This window comes from Denticeps clupeoides, chromosome 1 (genome assembly GCF_900700375.1).
Source record: "Denticeps clupeoides chromosome 1, fDenClu1.1, whole genome shotgun sequence".
In the NCBI taxonomy this organism is placed as follows: Eukaryota; Metazoa; Chordata; class Actinopteri; order Clupeiformes; family Denticipitidae; genus Denticeps; species Denticeps clupeoides.
This window is the reverse complement of record NC_041707.1, coordinates 26141991-26162768: the sequence shown is the minus strand read 5'-3', so window position 1 is coordinate 26162768 and position 20778 is coordinate 26141991. Positions and strand designations below refer to the sequence as shown.

The window sequence follows — 20778 nt, the reverse complement described above, 5'->3', positions numbered from 1 at the left end:
CATTTTAAATCCGAAATACCAGCGCTGCCTGATCCCAGCGCGCCATGCAATGTTTAGATTCAGGCTGTGCACACAAAGTTTATTCTATTTTACACTCGTCGCTGCCTGTGCGAGTATCTCCGGCGCCGTTTTAAGGTGTAAAATCTGTACCAGCGGAATTTCACCAGCTACACCGGGTTCATCATAAACTCAACTCACTATAGAGCACAATCAGCCACAGGGACGATTTTATACAAATTACAGCGCGGTTTAGCGTGTTTAATTTAAGACACAAAGGTTCTGCTAACTTTAAAAAGTGCATATTACATTAATGTATAAAATAGAAGAGAATAAACGTTGTGTGTGCAGCCTGAATCTAAACGTTGCATGGCGCGCTGGGATCAGGCAGCGCTGGTACATCGGATTTAAAATGCTGAAGTTAGTTCCCGGTTTACTTACCTCCGTTTCCGTATTAATGGACGGAGGTTGTAGGTAGGAATGGCGGTGGGAAGCTTCGGTCAGTGCGGATGCTTGAATAAGCAGCTACTGTCGCTGCATTAGGTCTTCCACGGTGAAACATTGAATAAATCTCTAAGCTGAATGCTGGTAGAATTATTAGAAGTGTTACTGCAAGCATTAGCCAGAGTGTTTATTATGTCTTCGCTGCTTAAAACTGCTGCCACTGGGTTTGGTGCAGAATCACTCGTGGTGAGGAACAATTCACCTGTTTAGTATTCTCAAAATGGCGCCAACGGCTTGGTGGCGTCAGATTTCATTCCATATATTCAGACTTTCATTCCATATATTCAGACTTTCATTCCATATATTCGGGTTTCATTCCATATATTCAGACTTTCATTCCTGTCACTGCTGGAGTTCGGGGACGCATTTGCAGGCATGCTGGGAGCAAGGGGACAAGTCGTCGCACGGGGAGCAGACATAGGACGCGCTGGGGAGGAGGACCGGAAGCGTTTGGTCGGGGAGAGGGAGGCCGGAGGTAACGGGAGTGGAATCGTGGACGCGCCGCAGCGCGGCGTGGAGAGAACTAGGGCTTCGTGGGGGGTAGCGGGGAGATCGTCTTCTTACAAGGGTCAGGCAAACTCAGTGTCAGTGGCAGGCGAAGGTCGTGGTGTCGAGGTGGAATCCGTCCGTAGATCTTCGTAATAAAGGGGGCAGGCAAGGCTCGTGGTCAGGGACAGGCAAGGGTCGTGGTCGTGGATTCTAGTCAGCTGGGCGTGGGAAAAAAAAGGCTAGCGTCTCTGGGGAATAGATTCAACTCAAAGAGCGGGCAGCGTCTCCTCGGAGTTACCTGACTTTTATACTCTACGCTGCCCGCTCTCATTTCCTCTTCCGGGTTGCCGTCTCTCTGTCTGGTCTGGTGCTCTCTGGTGGGCTGGAGGTGTATTGGCTGTGACAGAGCCCCCCCTCCTAGGCCCGGCTCCTGAAGGGCCCGGCAAATCAGGGTGGCGGTCATGGAAATCCAGGAGAAGGGCTGGATCCAGGATATCCCGCCGGGGAACCCAGGACCGATCCGCTGGTCCATAGCCTTCCCAGTCCACCAAATATTCTAGGCCGCGGCCCCGCCTCCGGACGTCCAGGAGGCGACGGACCGTGTAGGTCAGAGAGCCGTCGATGCGCCGCGGAGATGGTGGCAGGGATGGGGGGGGTTGCAGAGGGGATGAGTGAGCCTTACGGAGGTGGGAGACATGGAAGACTGGGCTGACACGCAGAGTGCGTGGAATGGCCACCTGATATGCAACCGGGTTGATGCGTCGAGTCACTCTGAAGGGTCCAATGAAGCGGGGTCCTAGTTTTCGCGGACTGGACGGCATAGGCAGGCCTCGGGTGGAGACCCAAACTCTGTCTCCGGGATGGTACATGATGGCCGGCCGACGGCGGCGATCCGCCTGTCGTTTCATGCGCTCCGCGGTGCGGTTGAGGACCCGGTGAACTTGGGACCAGACCGTGTGGAGCTGGCGGAGTCGGTTGTTGACCGCCAGCACCGGTCCCTCGACCATGGGCGTGGGGAACCATGTGGGTCTGAGGCCAGTGACCACCTCAAAGGGGGAGCGCTCTGTGGCCGAGGAACTGTGCTGGTTCCGTGCGAGCTCCGCCAAGAGGAGGTGTTGGGACCAGGAGGTTGGTCAGGCCGAGCAGTAGCAGCGAAGGTAGGTCTCCACCTCCTGGTTGACCCTCTCGGTCTGGCCATTGGACTGGGGATGGTACCCTGATGACAGACTGACCGATACCCCCAGTTGTCCCCAGAAGTGACGCCAGAATCTGGCGATGAACTGGGGGCCGCGGTCAGAGAGGAGGTCTACTGGGGGTCCAAACTGCCGTACCACTTCTTGGAGGATGACGTCGGCGGTTCGCGCAGCTGTTGGGAGTCCTGGAAGGGCAATGAACCGGCCCATCTTGGAAAAACGGTCCACAAGTACCATAATGGTGGTCATCCCTCTTGATCGTGGCAGTCCCGTGATGAAATCCATGGAGACATGGGACCATGGGCGATGGGGGCGAGGCAGGGGAAGGAGAAGGCCTTGGGGTCTTTGTGTGTCGGCCTTGTGTGAGGCGCAGGTGTTACAAGCGGCAACGTATGCCTGTACATCTGAGGCCAGGCCTGGCCACCAGAACGTCTGCTGAATGTTGGCCAGGGTGCGCTGACGTCCAGGGTGTCCGGCCAATGGAGTGTCATGCCCCCATTGTAGGACGCGTGGTCGGAGAGGGGGTGACACGTAGGTGAGGTTGGGAGGCGTGGTCCGAGGTGGGGGGTGGTGTGTGTGATCCGCAATCACTTCTTGCATGAGGGTCCAGCGTACGGGGGCCAGTAGGAACGGCTGGGAGAGGATAGGGGAGGACGGATTGTCCTCAGCCTCTGGGGTGTAGCGGCGGGACAGGGCATCAGCCTTCGCATTCTTGGTGCCGGGGATGTAGGATACGGTGAATTCAAACCTTGTGAAGAACAAGGCCCACCGTGCTTGCCGTGGGTTAAGGCGTTGGGCGTTTTGGAGGTACGCCAGATTTTTGTGGTCTGTCAGTACCAAAAATGGGTGGACTGCCCCCTCCAGCCAATGGCGCCACTCCTCCAGGGCCAGTTTGATGGCCAGGAGTTCCCTGTTCCCGACATCATAGTTCCGCTCCGCCGGGTTTAGTCTTCGGGAGAAGAAGGCACAGGGGTGCAATTTGTGGTCCAGGGGGTTGCGTTGCGATAGTACCGCCCCCACTCCTAGACTAGACGCGTCAACTTCAACGACGAATGGGAGTTGGGGGTCTGGGTGGAATAAGATGGGGGCCGTGGTGAATAGCTGTTTGAGTTTACTGAATGCCTGCTGAGCTTGGGGGTTCCAGTGGAGTCGGGTTGGTTGGCCTTTAAGGAGGGAGGTCATGGGTTGTGCCACCTTGCTGAAGTTGCGGATGAAGCGACGGTAAAAGTTGGCGAATCCGAGGAACTGTTGTAGCTGACGAATGGTGGTGGGTACAGGCCAGTCCGTGACTGCGGTTGTCTTGATGGGATCCATAGCAATTCCTTGGGGGCTGATTTGGAACCCCAGGAAGGAGATTTCCGCTGCGTGAAAAGTACTCTTTTCCAATTTCACAAAGAGACGGTTTTGTAGAAGGCGCTGGAGGACCTTTCTGACGTGGGAGATGTGGGTCGAGAGGTTGGGTGAGTAAATTAGAATGTCATCTAGGTAGACGAACACAAATTGATCCAACATGTCTCTGAGGACGTCATTAACGAGCGCCTGGAAGGCGGCTGGGCTATTCGAGAGACCAAAGGGCATTACCAAATACTCATAGTGTCCGGATGGCGTGATAAAACCCGTCTTCCACTCGTCCCCTTCCCGGATCCGAACGAGGTGGTATGCATTCCAGAGGTCCAGCTTAGTAAAGACAGTGGCCCCTGCCAGGAGTTCAAAGGCGGTGTTCAGAAGTGGGAGGGGGTACCGGTTCTTTTTAGTTATCGCGTTCAGCTTCCGATAATCAATGCATGGCCGCAGTCCCCCGTCTTTCTTACCCACAAAAAAGAACGGGGCAGCAGCTGGAGAGGTGGAAGGACGGATTATGCCGCTAGCCAGGGATGCCGTGATGTACTCATCCATCGCCTTTCGCTCTGGAAGTGAGAGCGAGTACAGTCGGCCTCGTGGTGGTAAGGCACCAGGGAGCAGGTCAATCGCCAGATCATAAGGTCTATGGGGGGGCAGCTCTGCTGCCTTGTCCTTGTCAAAGACCGCAGCAAGGTCATGGTAACACTCAGGGACCCCCAGTAAGGAGGAGGTGGTGTCATGTGGAGATCGAGGTGTGGTCTCTGGCAGCTTTTGGGTCACATCGTCTCTAAGGGGAGTGGTTTCAGCTAACGGGCGTGGTTTGCAGTCTTGGACCGGGGTCTTGGTCCTAGGCAGGGAGCATGGCATGGGTTGAGGGGCGTGGCCGAGTCTCACCGTTGCTACATGTGTGGGTCCAGAGCGGTTCGGGGGCGTGGCCTGTCGGGGTTGGTGGTGGATGCATTGGCGTCCCCACTGTTTGATGGTGCCTGTGGTCCAGTCAATGTGGGGCTCGTGGGTGGTCAGCCATGGGTATCCTAACACAATTGGGTCATGGGGGGTCGTGGTTAAGTAGAATGTCACGGTTTCCACATGATTGGGCTCAAGGCAGATTAGAAGGGGTTTGGTTTGGAAAAGGATTCTGCCTGAGCCCAACGGGCTGCCATCCAGTCCCATAACCGCACGGGGGGGATCACACCGGGAGACAGGGAGCTGGAGTCGGGTGGCCAGATCGACGTCGATCAAGTTCATGGCCGCCCCGGAGTCCACCAGCGCTCGCCCCTGATGGTGGCCGGGTCTGGGTTTATTCCAGCAGACGATGATGGGAAGTGAGCAGCGGGTGGTGGCTCTGGGAATGGCCCTGGTCCTCGCCAGGGGACTCCAGACCTCAGGGAAGCGTGGGTTTTTTCCAGATGGGTGTGGTTTTATTCGGCGGTTGGGACAGACGGCGCTGAGGTGGTTAGGTTCTCCGCAGTAATAGCAGCGTCTCTGCTCTTCTCGGCGCTTTCGTTCCTGGGGAGTGAGTGGGGGTCGGGCTCGGCTCATTTGCATGGGTTCGTAGGATCGACGGGGGGGCGGAGCCCTAGGGGCGTCATGCAGGCGCGCGGCGGGGGCACAGTGGAAAGGGGCGTGGCTACGTCGTTCTTGGTCGCGCTCAGCGTGACGTCTGTCTATGGACGTGGCCAGCGTGATTATACTGTTCAGCGTGGTTCCCCAATCGCGATTTACCATGTCGTCTTTCATCGCCTCCCGGAGGCCGTGGTAGAACGCGGCGGGGAGCGCGGCGTCAGTCCACCCACTGTCGCTCGCCAGGGTTCGGAATTCAATCGCGTAATCGCTTACGCTCCGATTTCCCTGACGTAGCGACAGGAGCCGCAAAGACGACGCGCGCCGCCCGGTCTCTCCCTGAAACACGGTCTGGAGGCGGTCCAGGAAGGCGGGGACAGACAGACAGATCGGGTCGCGTCGCTCTACCAGCGGCGTGACCCAGTCCAGCGCGCGTCCGGTCAGCCGCGTAATTATATACGCGACCGCCGTTTCTTCGTCAGGGAGGTGGGCGGCTTGGAGGCGGAGAAGCAGCCGGCACTGCGTGATAAATCCGCGACAACTCTTGGAATCACCGTCATAAAGTGGCGGGGGGGCCAATCCCGCCAGGGTGGACATACGTGACTCTGGAGTGGCGACTGCAGGACCGGGACAGCTGGGCTGGGACTGCAGCGAGTGGACATGTGCCGACAGGTCAGCGAGAGCGGAGCTGACCTGGAGAAGTGCGCGTTGTTGCTGGAGCTGCGTGTCTTGGTGATCCTGGATTGCGATGTGCTGCAGCTGTAGGAACGCGGTCAGCTGACCGAGCGTCTCTTGCATGGTGGACATGCCTGCTGCGTCAGGAGATGGCCCGCTCTTACTGTCACTGCTGGAGTTCGGGGACGCATTTGCAGGCATGCTGGGAGCAAGGGGACAAGTCGTCGCACGGGGAGCAGACATAGGACGCGCTGGGGAGGAGGACCGGAAGCGTTTGGTCGGGGAGAGGGAGGCCGGAGGTAACGGGAGTGGAATCGTGGACGCGCCGCAGCGCGGCGTGGAGAGAACTAGGGCTTCGTGGGGGGTAGCGGGGAGATCGTCTTCTTACAAGGGTCAGGCAAACTCAGTGTCAGTGGCAGGCGAAGGTCGTGGTGTCGAGGTGGAATCCGTCCGTAGATCTTCGTAATAAAGGGGGCAGGCAAGGCTCGTGGTCAGGGACAGGCAAGGGTCGTGGTCGTGGATTCTAGTCAGCTGGGCGTGGGAAAAAAAAGGCTAGCGTCTCTGGGGAATAGATTCAACTCAAAGAGCGGGCAGCGTCTCCTCGGAGTTACCTGACTTTTATACTCTACGCTGCCCGCTCTCATTTCCTCTTCCGGGTTGCCGTCTCTCTGTCTGGTCTGGTGCTCTCTGGTGGGCTGGAGGTGTATTGGCTGTGACAATTCCATATATTCAAGTTTCATTCCATACATTCAGACTTTCATTCCATATATTCAGACTTTCATTCCATATATTCAAGTTTCATTCCATATATTCGGGTTTCATTCCATATATTCAGACTTTCATTCCATATATTCAGTTCCCTGTCAATATATATATTATTTATTTCCTGTTTGGCTTGCCATAATATATATATATATATATATATATATATATATATATATATATATATATATATATATATATAATATTATATATATATATATATATATATATATATATGTGTGTGTGTGTGTGTGTGTATGTATGTATGTATGTATGTATGTATATATATATATACACACACACATATGGATACATACACACACATGTATGTTTTTATGTATAACATGGCCATGTTGAGTCAGACATGTTGCTGTGTAATGTGATTGTGATTACTAAAAGTTCTGTTTAGAGGACCTCTCAATGCCTTGCACTTTGCAAGGTCTCATCATTCACCTATTGGTTTTTAATTAGTTTGTTTTGTTATAGAGCAAAGATGAGTTCTCAAAGAGATTCTGCATGGATGAAGGCATAGGGAATGAGAACTCACGCTGTACGGACCCTTCAGGTATGATCATTGTTTTTGCTTGTGCTTTATTTTAGAATGACTCCTGTCCATCCAGCCAGGTCTGATTTCATTCTGCTAAATTGTATGACCTCTTTATTCTTATCTTGTATATACACTGAAATACACTGTTCCATGCATTCCCAGTGGCTAATGACAATTAATCAGGAAACATTCTTAAGTTTAAAGCATGCTATAATGCATATTTGAAATTATAAATGGAGACAAGAGGCTCAGATGGAGGACACAGTGCTGCAAAATGACAGTAAATTTAATTGAAATTACATATAAAGCAGACAAGATGTAGCATTTGAATCAATCCTAGAACTTCACTGTCCAGCATGTGCATGATTTTTCAGAAGGTCTTTTTGTTAACTAACTGGCTTCATAGGACACAGGCATATACTGAAGAGCTATTTCAGAATGCATTTATTCATAACTCCAATATAAATATATATGAAAAAAGTCAAACTGAAGTGAATGTCATTATGATGCAGCACGTTGTGGACTGTGCACACAACGAAATGTGTCCTCTGCTTTTAAAGCACCACTGCCCCAATATATGCCCCAATAAATTATTTACATTATAATCTCTTGTTACAAATCCTTTTTGTACGTTTGCATCCACAGACCTGGCAGATGTCTGTAACCTGGTGCGTAGGTATGTACCAGAGGCTGTTTTTCTGGAGAGCATAGGGCAGGAAGTCACCTACATTCTACCTTACTCTGGGGCTAGAGATGGCACATTTGCCAATCTCTTCAAAAATCTGGACCTGGAGATGTCAAACCTGAAAATCACCAGCTATGGCATCTCTGATACTACTCTGGAGGAGGTACTGCAGTATTTATTTTGTTTTCCGTCAATGGTTTGATAAGAAAACTAATTATAGACCTGTGTACTTTTGGTAACTGAAATGTTTTATTTTCAGATAAATAATGCATGTTGCCCAAGAATAATTCCAAAATTTTTCCATACTTCTGATAATAAGAATTTAGTTATTTTATAAGAAGATCTTTATTTAAGAAATCAGGCCATGTCAGAGAGATATGACATTTGACATGGAATACACACACCTCTTTAGAACAAAATTAATCATTGTATTGTTGCTAAGCTCTGATTGTGGTTGCAGATTTTTCTGAAGGTTGCAGAAGACACTGGTGTGGATATGGAAACTCAAGGTAGTTTGCACTAACAGTGGTGGCAGTGGTGCAGTGGTGGCTTAGTGGGTAAGGAAGCGAACCTGTAATCAGAAGGAAACACCATCAGCACACACTGCACCCAGGGCACCTTTCATGGGTTTAATGCAGAGGACACATTGGACACTTTCACTTTACTAAGGGGGGCTGGAATGCATCATATTTAAACCTGATTGTTTTATTTTAGGTACCATAGAAGGTTTTGTACAAGACTGGAAACAAAGTTCAAGAGAATCCAGGCATCACAGCATTGCTACAACTAAAGGAAGTGTTGAGAATGTCAGTTTAAAAGCAGGTATGCATATGCTCATTTTGCAATCAAGCACTAAAATAAACATTTAATTTGGACCAAAATGTTTTATTTTCATTCCATCTGGACTGATTAAATTGTAAGGCCTTTCCTTGTCTTGTCCTATTCATCCTGTCTGAGAAAGAAAACAAGGGGAAGTTCACAAACAAAGTTGAAGGTGTGTATAATATCTGTATTCTTTCTATTCTTGCCATCTTGCCTCACTTAGATCATTTCTTCATAGCAACAGCATTAATAAGTGAAAAGGTTCTGACATTCTTGTGGTGTTCAGTTTTATTTGGTAGGTGGACACTCACTTTGTTTGAAATGTCTCTATTTGATTCTCTTTCCACCCACTGTTACATATTGTTATTGTAGTAATATAACACATTGTAAATGTGTAAACTTCTGTCTAGAGAAGGTAACTTTCATTCACTTTTTGACTTGCTTTACAGCTGTCAACATCATTAATTTTCTAATCTTGAAGCACTGGAACAGTACTGCGCTGTTACTTATAGCTCTGAGACCAGGAAGCTCAAACCAGGCAATGATTTTTTTAACTTTGTTTATTGATGCTATTAGAGGATGAGCAATAACAATATTCTTAAAAGGATACAAAAATAGCTCAATAAATAAAACAGCTTGTCACAACCAAGGGAATGTAAACGATGGATGCCAATGGCAGGGAAATTAACACAGCTTACTTGGAGAACATAAACGAAAATGGGCAAAAACAAGCCACCATGCCTCACTCTGAAAACAGTCCCTTCTGGTGATGCAATGTGCGTCTCTGTAGGGCTGCAGATCACCACTGCCCTCTTGTGAAACCCCACATCCTATGCTTTGGAAAGGTTGATCCACTCGTCCCTTATCATGGGCAGACTAGTTGACCAGGGAAGTCCTTGTGGCAAAGCACACACTTCGGGCTGTGTGTTGGAGAACCGCTCTGCCCATCTGGTGATATTGGTCCCCAATCACGCCGGTGCTATCAGTGTCAGGGCTTGATCCTCCAGTGCGCCTGAACCCCAGGGGAATCAGAGTGTCACATAGTTTTATTTAATAATAACTAGAGTGGTTATTACGATTAATTTATAAATATTTAACATATACATTTAAATAAACCATGAGACACATGGTGCTTTTTTGGTCTGAATGTTTTTTTCTGTGCACTTAAGTATGATTAATTGGTTTTAAATAGGTTTTCAGCTTTGTATATCTGCACAATATAAGTATTGTAATCTTTGAATGTTGTGTCAGATTGGGAGAAAGCAGCCAGTGTGACTGGAAAGGGGTCCGGTATAATCACAGGCTGGAGGCTGATCAGAAAGCAGTTTTGGGCTCTCTTCATCAAGCGCTTTCACCATGCCAGGAGAAGTCGAAAAGGGCTGGTCGCCCAGGTAACACAACTTCTTGGCTCTCATAGATTGCAATGTCTTAAATGTGATTTCTGTTCTTGGGGTGGGTGAGTTTTTAGTATAGTGGGCCAGTGCTGGCACACTATTTTGGCCAGTGCTGGTCATATTATCCTCACTGACATGCATAATATAAATAAATGAAGAGGTTCTTTGACTTTATCTATGAAGGCTTGCTGTCAACTCAGTACATGGGGCACATTCAAAATGTGCAATCACTTCCTTAAGACTATTGAGAGGTTTAGCTTATGTGAAGACAGCCAGTTGCCAAGGAGACAGAGGGTTGTAGAATTTGCAAAGCAGCTCTGCAAACTCTGTAGTCAAAGGACATATTCTACAGCCAACTATCTCCTTTGTTTTCCAAGGCCTTTTTGTGAGTGGGATTTTTTCTGGCTATCACACCATCAATATGGTGATAAGTCAAAACGTGGGCTTGGATTGGAATTAGACAATTCAGCAGTATTTCCTCAATTAATGATTTGTTGATATTGATTCCATCTGGGCTGAGGTTCATATTTGATTAGCTTTGAAATATTATGCTTTTATGCTTTTTAGCTATTTTAGAGTCAATGAAAGCACAAACGAACGAACACATCCTATAGAGAAAAACCTTTTACCACTGGAAGCTTTGTCTATTGATGCAATACTTGTGTCTATATGTGGATGGTTGTGTGGGCATGCATACATTTAAGTTACCTTGTGCTTTTGAGTCGCTAAATTAATTACATCTCAAGTACATTGTGAGCCTTGTGGACCATGCTTGCTGCTCAGTGGACTATTATTACGATTGCTGCAGCAGCCGTCCTGTTTTAATTCAGCGCCGTAAACCTCCCCATTACTCACTGCCAATCCAGCCTGTTCTCGTTGTTGTGCATGAAGAGGGGGATGGTGTGTGCAAACTCCTCATCTCCTTCTCCTTTGTTCATGTTGCTGTTGACTACACAGAATGCTTTAACATGATGTAAATGGCTGCTTTTGTCAGCAGATATTATTGTACTGAAGTAATTTCTTCAGAACTGCACTAGCAGGGGGGTGGGGGTTGGGGGTGGTATGTGTCATCTAAGTTTTTTTACAGTGATTTATTGGGAGAATGGTGGTGTATTGACTCCCACTCTATTGTCACTTTATAAAGTTAAAAAACATTTTTTTTTACTGAATGTCTTTATTAGTTTTATTTTTTCCAGAACATTTGGAATTAGACACTGGTAGAGATCACAACAGCTGTTTCATTGAGAGATGTCAGAGTGTTTGGGTTTAATGGTCAGGTTTTCCATATGGAGCCTCATAAATTGTATAGCTGCTGTTTTTTATGTTTTATTTATTGATTGTTTTATGATCTGACTAAAAATTTAACAAGTTCTGCAAAGTGTTTAGTAAAAAAAAACAGTGTAATTTAACCCATCCTTCTTTAATTGAACTTATTTTAAAATATAGCAAAAAAGTAATATTAACAAAATGTTGAACAGCAGTAAGTGAGAAATAAAATATGCCTGAATGCGAAGTTTGAATGATTGGCAATAAACATTGCCAATCTACACCAACACCAGTGGATTTTTTCATTAGCTGTAATAAGAGGGAGGTGCAATTGGCCACTCACCACTGTGACCGTGTCATTTGCCTTGGTTATGTATGTGTTGTATACTTATTTTTCTCTCTGTGAAGTTAGCATGTTAGACTAAGCAGAAATGGCAGGTAGAAAATCTTCCCTGATTGATCGGACATGCTGGTGGGTCATCTCTCACACCTACACACACACACACACACACACATTGCTCTATATCAATGGTCATCAGAGATGTATGTAGTAATTTTTTTCCCTATCACAGGTGGTGTTGCCCGCTCTGTTTGTCTGTCTCTCCCTGATATTTTCACTCATTGTTCCTCCCTTCACGGAGTATCCTAATTTGGAGCTACAGCCTTGGATCTATGGAGCACCACAAAATACCTTTTTCAGGTGATCGCCTTTTACGCTTCTGTTTTTTATTTATTTATCCAGATTTAGAAATCTTTCATAGCTTGTTTGTGTATGCCCTGAAAATAAAACAACTTCAACACCTTTGCAAAAATTCAAGGTATGCAGAATCTTCTCAGCATGCATTATGTGTTTGACATTACAATACAGTACAACATCTCACTTCTACATTCATAGTTATCGTTCAGTATAGACAAAACCATGAAATAAAATTTACTTTAGCAATCCAGTACCACAGCCTGGCTCTTTATGGTGATGAACTGGGTTTGTCTGTGCAATTGAATGTCAGATCCCCTACATATGCCCTCATACTGATTAATTTAAGTGTCTATAATCCCCAATTTTCAGTAGATTTGCTAATTTTACTCGGACTAAGCAATGATTCATTTGTTATAAACTCTAGCTCCAGATAGGAAGTTTTTGCACAGTGGGGGAAATAATTATTTGATACCTTGCTGATTTGGTAAGTTTGCCACTTACAAAGAAATTATATAGTTTTAATAATAGGTTTATTTTATATTCTGGACTATAGATTGCACCTGTGTATAGGCCACACCTAGACTTTTTTAAAAGAAAAAAGAAATTGTTCACAAATAAGCCAAACTTGTCTATGAGCTGCTGGTGTCCCCATTGAAACATTAGATATTAACAGAGCAAGATGTTGCAGGAAAGATTTTTTTTGTATAACAATTTTTTCAGAACAGTGCTTTTAACAGTATGTAATGCTCTGTCATCCCCGGAGCATGTGGGCCACTTTCTGAGCCAGGGTAACGGATCAATTGGTGACCACGTTAACTGGTGACCTGTGCATGCATGTGTTTGTGTGTCCTTCAGATGTTTACGGAAGCTGATTGGTCCATTTAGGAAATCGACTCCCAAGTTAGACATGAATCACTGGATAATTCAAATAAAATAAAAGCGAAAAAAAAAATTTGTTTGTGTCCATTTCTATTAACACTACAGATTTGGGAGAAATAAGAAAAAAACAAAAAACAATATTCCACTTGGGATTCGAGACATGGTCTTAAATACAGCAGCACTCAGGAGGCTGTGACTTATTGTGCTAGGCCACAGACTCTGCAACAAGGAATCAAGCAAATTAGCATCATGTGACTGATTCCTGCTGCACATTTACCGGCTGGTTATGGTCTATTGGGACATGACCATGTTAACTTGTGTTTGGTGACAATTTAGTCTGGTCCACCTTAACAAACATATACAATACATTCATAGCAGAGAGCTGAACTTCCTTTTTCCTTGGGTTATTACGTTTTTGCTGTTAACCTGTTCAGATAATTTTAGATTGTATTTTTGTATCCAGACGCCAGGCTGCCTGCGTGCTGTCTGTGTTGACATGTGATAGATGGACACCACTTGAAATCAGCGAGAACATTCCACAACAAAACACTGGCGGATTTGCATTATATTTAGGACTTTTGTCTTGATTAATTTTATGAAACTAAATAAATTTTTTTTATTCATTTATACCACCTAATCACAACTGAGATATTGCAATCATTTACAATGTGACACTATATTAAATTAGATTCATCAGTAAATACCTATATATACTTTAGGTGTTTAAATGTCAAAGTAATGCATCATATGCATCATAGACCAACAAAACGTGCACACAGACAGAAAATACACAGCCACTTCCACATCAGTGGAGACACACAATGCATGTGGCAGGGCATCCAGGCTGTCACAAACTACAGGACTAAAACCTCTGCCTGTGACAGTGACGCCTCTCTACTAGATGTGCTGAATGACTTCGATACACGGTTCAACACTCAGGACAACCTGACTGTGAGGAAAACCCTCCTCCCTATATTCAGGTGCTTTATCTAACCACGGTGGATGTGAGGAAAACTCTTCACAGAGTTAACTCACGAAAGGTTGCTGGACCAAACAACATCCTTGGAAGATGCTCAGAGAATGTGCAGACCAGCTGGCAATGTGTCTTAATACCACCACCATTGGGCCTGTGCCTAAGTCTTCAATGACCATTGCACTTTACACTCATCATAATGAAGTGCTACAAGAGGCTTGTCTTGAAGCATAGGAAGACCCGTTGCCACCACCCTGCATCTGACCCTCACCCACAAGGACACATACGCACAAAATCTGTTCATAGACTTCAGTTCAGCATTCAACACCATCATTCCCCAGCACCTGATTGAGAAGCTGAGCCTGCTGGGCCTGAACAATTTTCTTCTGCAACTGGATCTTTGACTTCCTGACTGAGAAACCTCGGGAACAGCATCTCCAGCACCACCATACTGAGCACTGGAGCTCGTCAAGACTGTGTGCTCAGTCCAATGCAGTTCACCCTGCTGACTCACGACTGTGCAATGATGCACAGCTCCAACCACATCATCAAGTTAGTCAATGACTCAACCGTGGTTGGTCTCATCAGCAAGAATGGTGAGTCAGTCATCAAAGAGGATGTGCAATGACTGACACTCTGGTGTAAGGTCAACAATCGGTTTCTGAACGTGTACAAAATGAAAGAGATGATTGTTGACTTCAGAAGAGAACGAGAGGAGAACCTCTTCTGGAATCGCAACACCAGACTGTTATCCAAGAAAGCCCAACACAGGCTTTCTTATGCCTTTGCAGGAAGTAAAGACAGTCTCCCACCTCACGTCCTCACCACCTTTGATAGTGGTACTGTTGAGAGCATTCTGACCAGCTGTGTCACTGTCTGGTTTGGGAACTGCACCACATCAGACTGCAAGACCCTATAGCCGATACTGAGGATATCTGAGAAGAGTCTCTTGCCTTCATAATGGACAACGCGCTGCATCTGGACTGCCACCAGCATTGAGAAGGACTCTACACACATCTCAGGCTTTAACCTCTTTCTGTCTAACATTTATGAAGCTGAAATGACTGTATGAAAACACCAACAACATGAAGTGGCACACTGACATAAAATTTAAATCATACTCATTATAAATAATATACATTATCCTATGGATGCTACACTGTAAGGTTCTGTTGCTTCTGGCTCACCCGGTGTCCGCAGAACCTTGTTTGTCTCATGATTAGTAATCTCTTGTGTTTCCAATTACCTTACTATGCGCCCTCAGTTCTCCATTACTTGCTGCACATCTGTGTTGCATGTGTTAATGTATTCTCTATTCCAGTTTTTAAATATTAACTGCTTGGAGATAGACTTTTTGGTTTAGATGTAGTTTTTTATTTTTAAAAATGTTTTTGATTACTTAAAAATAAGTCACTGCCATAAAATGGTGCCACATACGCTTTCTCAAGTGGGACATAAGCTCTGCTATCCATTCAAACTTGCAAGTAGCTGAATTAACTTGTACTAGGTAATTGTTTTTCAAATAAAATCACAATAAAATAAAGGGTTCTTTTTCCGTAACTAGTAACTATGGTTATGGTTGGGCTTCTGATAAATGTCTCAAATTATATTCTATTATTGGCCATGGTTTGAAAAACAGTATGCAGTGTTTTTTTTTAAACTATGAATTAAATCACCCAGTTAAAAATACAAATGGACCTTGCCTGTTACAGTACATTTGTGAACATTGTCTATTTTTATATTGTTACTGATTTTATTCTTCAAAATACCTTTAGTTCTGTCTGTGTACATTTCTTGTAGGCTCAAAGGGTATTGGTTGGTATGGAGGTGTAGTTATGACTGTTACACAATAATCATGTTTTTTTATCAGATTCAGTGAGATTTGACATACTTATTTGGTCAGAAATGTCTTGTGGCTTGTTCAGTGTGTATTTACATTTATAGCATTTGACAGAAGCTTTTACTGGGAGCAACTTACATAAGTGCTTGAAAATGTCTATCATTGTAATCCCTCATTTGGTTCATTCCCAAGAATTAAATTAATGCTTTCCTAGTTCCTTGAGAGACCAAGGTACCAGTCAGGCAGTGCTGGAGGATCGGAGAGATCTGAGGAGGAGGGTGTTGACCCTTCTTTGGCTTTGTAGGCAAGCATTAATATTTCAAATCTGATGTGGGCAGCTGCAGGAAGCCAGTGGAGGGAGTGTAGCAATGGAGTTTTGTGGGAGATTATGAGAAGGTTCAAATCAAGTCGTGCTGCTGCGTTCTGGATCAACTGGAGTGGTCGAGTAGTGCTTAGATGCAGACCAGATAGAAAGGAGTTACAGTAGTCCAGTTTGAGATTGGACAAGTACATGTGTAGTCTGTGTCCTTAACAATTGACAAACCTTTCTAATATTGTAGAAATGAAATTGACACAAGTGAGAAAATGTGATATGAGTAGGAAAGGGAATTGTCAATGGTTACCCCAAGGTTGTGTGCAGTATCTAAGATCCTGTTGAGGGGATGAATCAACGGGAAAGAATAGCAGTTCAGTTTTGCTGGGGTTGAATTTCAGGTGATGAAGTGCCATTCAAGGATGAGATGTTAGACAGGCAAAATAAAAGGGAGAAAGAGTTGTGTATAGCAGTGAGGATAATCTACTCTAGGATATGACCTCACCAAGACTTTTTTTTATGCAGAGGGAGAACAGGAGAGAGATGTGAGGAACAGATTTGGTCCCCTTCCATGTCTCCTGATAAGATTGATCCCTAATTTGTTCACTAATCTCCAAACTCCTAAGTTAGGCTGGGAGAATCTAAAAGCTAAGATGGTTTGTGGTTGACTATGGCAAATGCTGCTGAAGGTCCAGCAAGATAAGGTACATTTGCTGATTGAAAGTGAAGTGATTGTTATTGTGAAATACTACAAGGAAATGTGTCCTCTGCTTTTAACCCATCACCATTGGTGAGCAGTGGGCAGCCATGACAGGCACCCGTGGAGCAGTGTGGGGGATGGTGCTTTGCTCAGTGGCACCTCAGTGGCACCTTGGCAGCTTGGGATTCGCTCGGGCTGCTTCCTTAACTGCTAGACCAACACTGATCTAGCAACATGCAGTTTTTTTTATAACCGTCAGACCGGCCATTTTTGTGAAATTGTGACACCACACTGATTTGGATCTTGAAGGTTGTTCTGAGTGGTGAGAAAGATGGTACATTCGAGGATTTTAGAATGAAAAAGTAGGAGAGAGAATGGGCTTTTTTTGGAAATACCTGAGCGATTGGAGTTGGTTTTTCATAAAAAATATTATTGTTGTGTGATTATTACTTATGATATATACTGCTATGGAGCTAAATAAGTGAACAACCCTGCAAATGAATGGCATTTGGCATGGATGCTTAAATGTTCTGTATCCCAGTTCAGACAAAGTGAGTACAAATACAGAAATTCTGCTCACAACTAGGCCCAACGTTGCAATATTACAACATTTCCCTAAAAACTTACTAGAAAATAAAAAATGTGAAAAATCTTTAAGTCCTACATCAGAGGCCTACTAAAACAATATCTGAGAGGTCAAAAAAAATTTTTGCTATTTTTTTTCTATATTTGGGTCTTACAGGGTTAAGAATTGGAATGTTTTTAGCCTCTTTGAAGGCTATTGGGATGTGACCAGATATTATGGACTTATCATTGATTGATGTTATAAAGGGGAGAAGGTCATGAGAAAATAAACTGAAGCAAAGTTTATTGTGAAAGTGATTGGATGAAGTGATCTTGGCTGATGTCCAGTGAGGAATAAGGGGTCCTTGGTTTGTCATAAATGCAGTTATGTTCTGTAATTTGTAGAAATTAGAAAATCTATGTCCTTAATTTTCATTCTGCTGCTTGTAGCTCTCTGGGATTGCTACATAGTGCATCTGAGAGCCAACGAGTAGGAAGAGACGCCCTCCTGGGTTTGGATGAAAGAGTAGGTCACTGGATGAAGAGAGCAAGGAGATGAAAATGTCAGTGGCTGAAGTGGTAGGAAGGAGGAGGGGTCAGGGTTTGGAAGAAGTGAAATGACCTGTAAAGCAACTGATGAGGTGGAGATTGAAAGGAGATTGCATCAAGTAAAGCAATGATGGATTTTTTTTTCAATGGAGAAGACAAGGTGATACTGAAAGACAGATAAAAGTGGTCAATGATATGAAGTGCTATGAGGTCCGTAGCTGGTGAAGGACAACTGAAGACTAACACACCTCTTTGGTGAGTTGAAGATCAGTAGTTGTTTGTCAAATTGAAGGAATGGAGAAGTGGAAGAAGACAATAGGAGTGGTACTTGTCTTTTGAAGGATTAGAGGTGTATCTACGGAGAGGAGATAGTCCAGATCATTGAAAAAGAGTCCACGGGGTCCAGAAGGATGGAAGACCAAAATTATGTGTAGATATACAGGGGAGGAAATTGTAACAGCATGGAGTCATTAAAGGATGAAATGTTGAAGTGCAAGACAGACAAATGTGTGAAACACCAGGCTCTGGACAGCATGATACCTACACCCTACCTCTCCCAGTTGCTCTTGGAGTTTAAAAAAAATTAAAAGTCATGGAGAGAGCTGCTAGTAGAGGATATATAGGATAGCTAGTGTGGGTAGCAGAGTAAAACAACCATTTCTATAGATGATTTTAAACATACTTCAATGACCATAACTTTTTAACGTTTTAGATCAAACTTAGAAAAGTTTAAAAGTTCTTAGTTGAGTATGAGTGCATGTGGGTGTGGCACAGTGGAACACAGGCTGTTTTTGCCATCATGAACCAACACAAAAAGAGAATCATTGTCAAGAAAGAGATAGTGTAACTGTGCATCTACGAAATGCAGATGGCCATGCATAATCCATTTTTACAATAAGTATCTGAGAGATAGCCTTCATCAATGATTTGAGGAAATTACTGTCTGACCTTCATGAGAGGGCCTCTGAAATGAGGCAATGAATGTTGTAATAATACCAACAGTCACCAGTGCCCAGAGCATCTTATTAAACACTTGGTTTACTAAAGGGGACTTGTAGTCGGACAATTTTAACATCATGGTCAAGTAGTGGTCAACTATTGATTCGTGGGCTGAACTAATCCCTCTGCACAGTTCTGCATGCATGTGATCCAAAGAGCCAAAAAAAAAAAAGAATGAGAGCTTGGAGGCCAGCATATCCTTCATTTATTTATTAATCATTGAGACCTTAATCAGTCCAGAGCATTATTTTGAATGCATAATATTGAATGAATGCATGCAATCATGCAGGAATAGAGGTGGTGCACACACAGGTGCATGGAAAGTTATGGGTTCATGCATATGTGTGTGTGTGTGAGGATGCATGTTGTCTTTAGGAATAGAGAGAAACTATACATGACATTGTACATATAACTCGCTCATAACCTCACTTACAGGCATCTAATATGTATATTTAGCTAACTAACATTGGAGAGAATATTAAATAGTATCAATGGCATATAAAGATATATAAAACTCTGTTAGCTTAGTGCTAGGTGGAACTTCAGTGCCTAGCAAGAGGGTGTTCTCAGTCTGCATTGTTTTATTTATCCTTTTTTGATAATGTGGACATAAGATTTTGCTGAAAATTATGGCCAAGCCATGATAAACTCATTCCCCTTTCATTTTCAGGAATATAAAACCTGCATTACAATTAGTGTTCTTGTGAAGTTCCCAGACAGTAAAATGTCTGCTAAAGTTGCAACCTGCAACTTTATCCAAACAATATCAATATATTAATATTGCAAACAACAATGAATATTTAGGCCATGCTTCCAGGGTGATGAGGAAATAATGAAAAACATAACAAAGCATCAACTATATACAATTAACTATTTTAAATCAGACTTCTATAATTAAATCAGGCTTATATAATCAGAATTGTATAATTTTTGAATTTCTAGGATGCAGTTAAGATAAATGGTCAAATCTTTGTTTTTCTCCACTGTCACATATTTCTGTGCTATTCATGACATTTTCTAGACCTAATGTCAGACAGAATAATTTAGGTCCATTCTACATGATGTGCATGTGATTCCATAGAACATTATTTTTTGCCACAGAGATTAGTTTTTTTTTTTGTTTTTTTGCACCAAACAAGAGCACACAGGATATATGAAGTGTGAAAATGCTAAATATTTGCTTCGTCCTAGGGGGGAAAGAAAATAGAGAAGCACTGGTTTAAGCAAACATTCCCGCATGGATATATACATTTAATTATAAAATTGTTTGGTCAGTATAATGGTCACAAGGTCCCTAAGCTTAAATATTTGCAGTCTTTCTCAGAGCCTCTCATTTTAGCAAGCTGGTAATTGTCCAGTCTTATCCTAGCTTCTGTGCCTATATAAACTTTTTAATTGAAACTTCATAGTTTCTAAACAGGGGACTCTCAAAGATGGGCAGTGTGCCTGGGTGTACTTTATTTGCTGTAGGGCTCAACTTGGATGACAGTTTGAATCCTACAAGCCTAAAGCTCCCAGCACTTTTAATATTTATGCAATCTGTTGGGCTTCCCAAGCCTGTCTGTTGGTCCAAGATGGCCTGTAATTAAAAGATTAGAATAGAGCCTTTGTTTATGTGTGTGCTTGCTAGCGTCCTAACAATCCTTATTTTACTTTACAGCAATGATATGCCAGATAATGCAGAAGTCTTGAAAGTGACTGACACCTTAGTAAACAACCCAGGTTTTGGCACACGGTGCATGCAAGGCAATCCCATCCCGTAAGTACACATCAGAGAAGAGAATCAGAAAAGCTTCATTTATGCATCTTTGTGATATTAGTGCAATAATTTGTGACCATACATGTCACAAATGCATTCAAATGGAAAAGTATCAAACTATATTTAAAAAGAGCATATATATTTTGACATTCAGGGCACTTGCTAAGCTTTTTCACATTCATTGCTATGTAGCACAGTATGCCTTATCATAAATGTAAAGTATGCTTTTTTTGTTCCTGTATCACAAAACTAATTTCCCAAAAAAGT

The 20778-nt window shown here is 44.1% G+C and overlaps 1 protein-coding gene across 6 annotated transcripts in view; it reads left to right on the top strand.

The window, feature by feature from the left end:
• Positions 1-20778, top strand: part of LOC114796713 (ATP-binding cassette sub-family A member 1) — a 169182-nt gene that overhangs the window by 91772 nt on the left and 56632 nt on the right. For all 6 annotated transcript variants that reach the window (XM_028991495.1, XM_028991339.1, XM_028991277.1 and 3 more), the window contains 8 exons: positions 7011-7089; positions 7717-7919; positions 8217-8265; positions 8471-8578; positions 8718-8750; positions 9830-9969; positions 11811-11938; positions 20413-20511. In XM_028991495.1, the coding sequence (XP_028847328.1) occupies positions 7011-7089; positions 7717-7919; positions 8217-8265; positions 8471-8578; positions 8718-8750; positions 9830-9969; positions 11811-11938; positions 20413-20511 (839 nt within the window). The remainder of the gene's footprint in view (positions 1-7010; positions 7090-7716; positions 7920-8216; positions 8266-8470; positions 8579-8717; positions 8751-9829; positions 9970-11810; positions 11939-20412; positions 20512-20778) is intronic.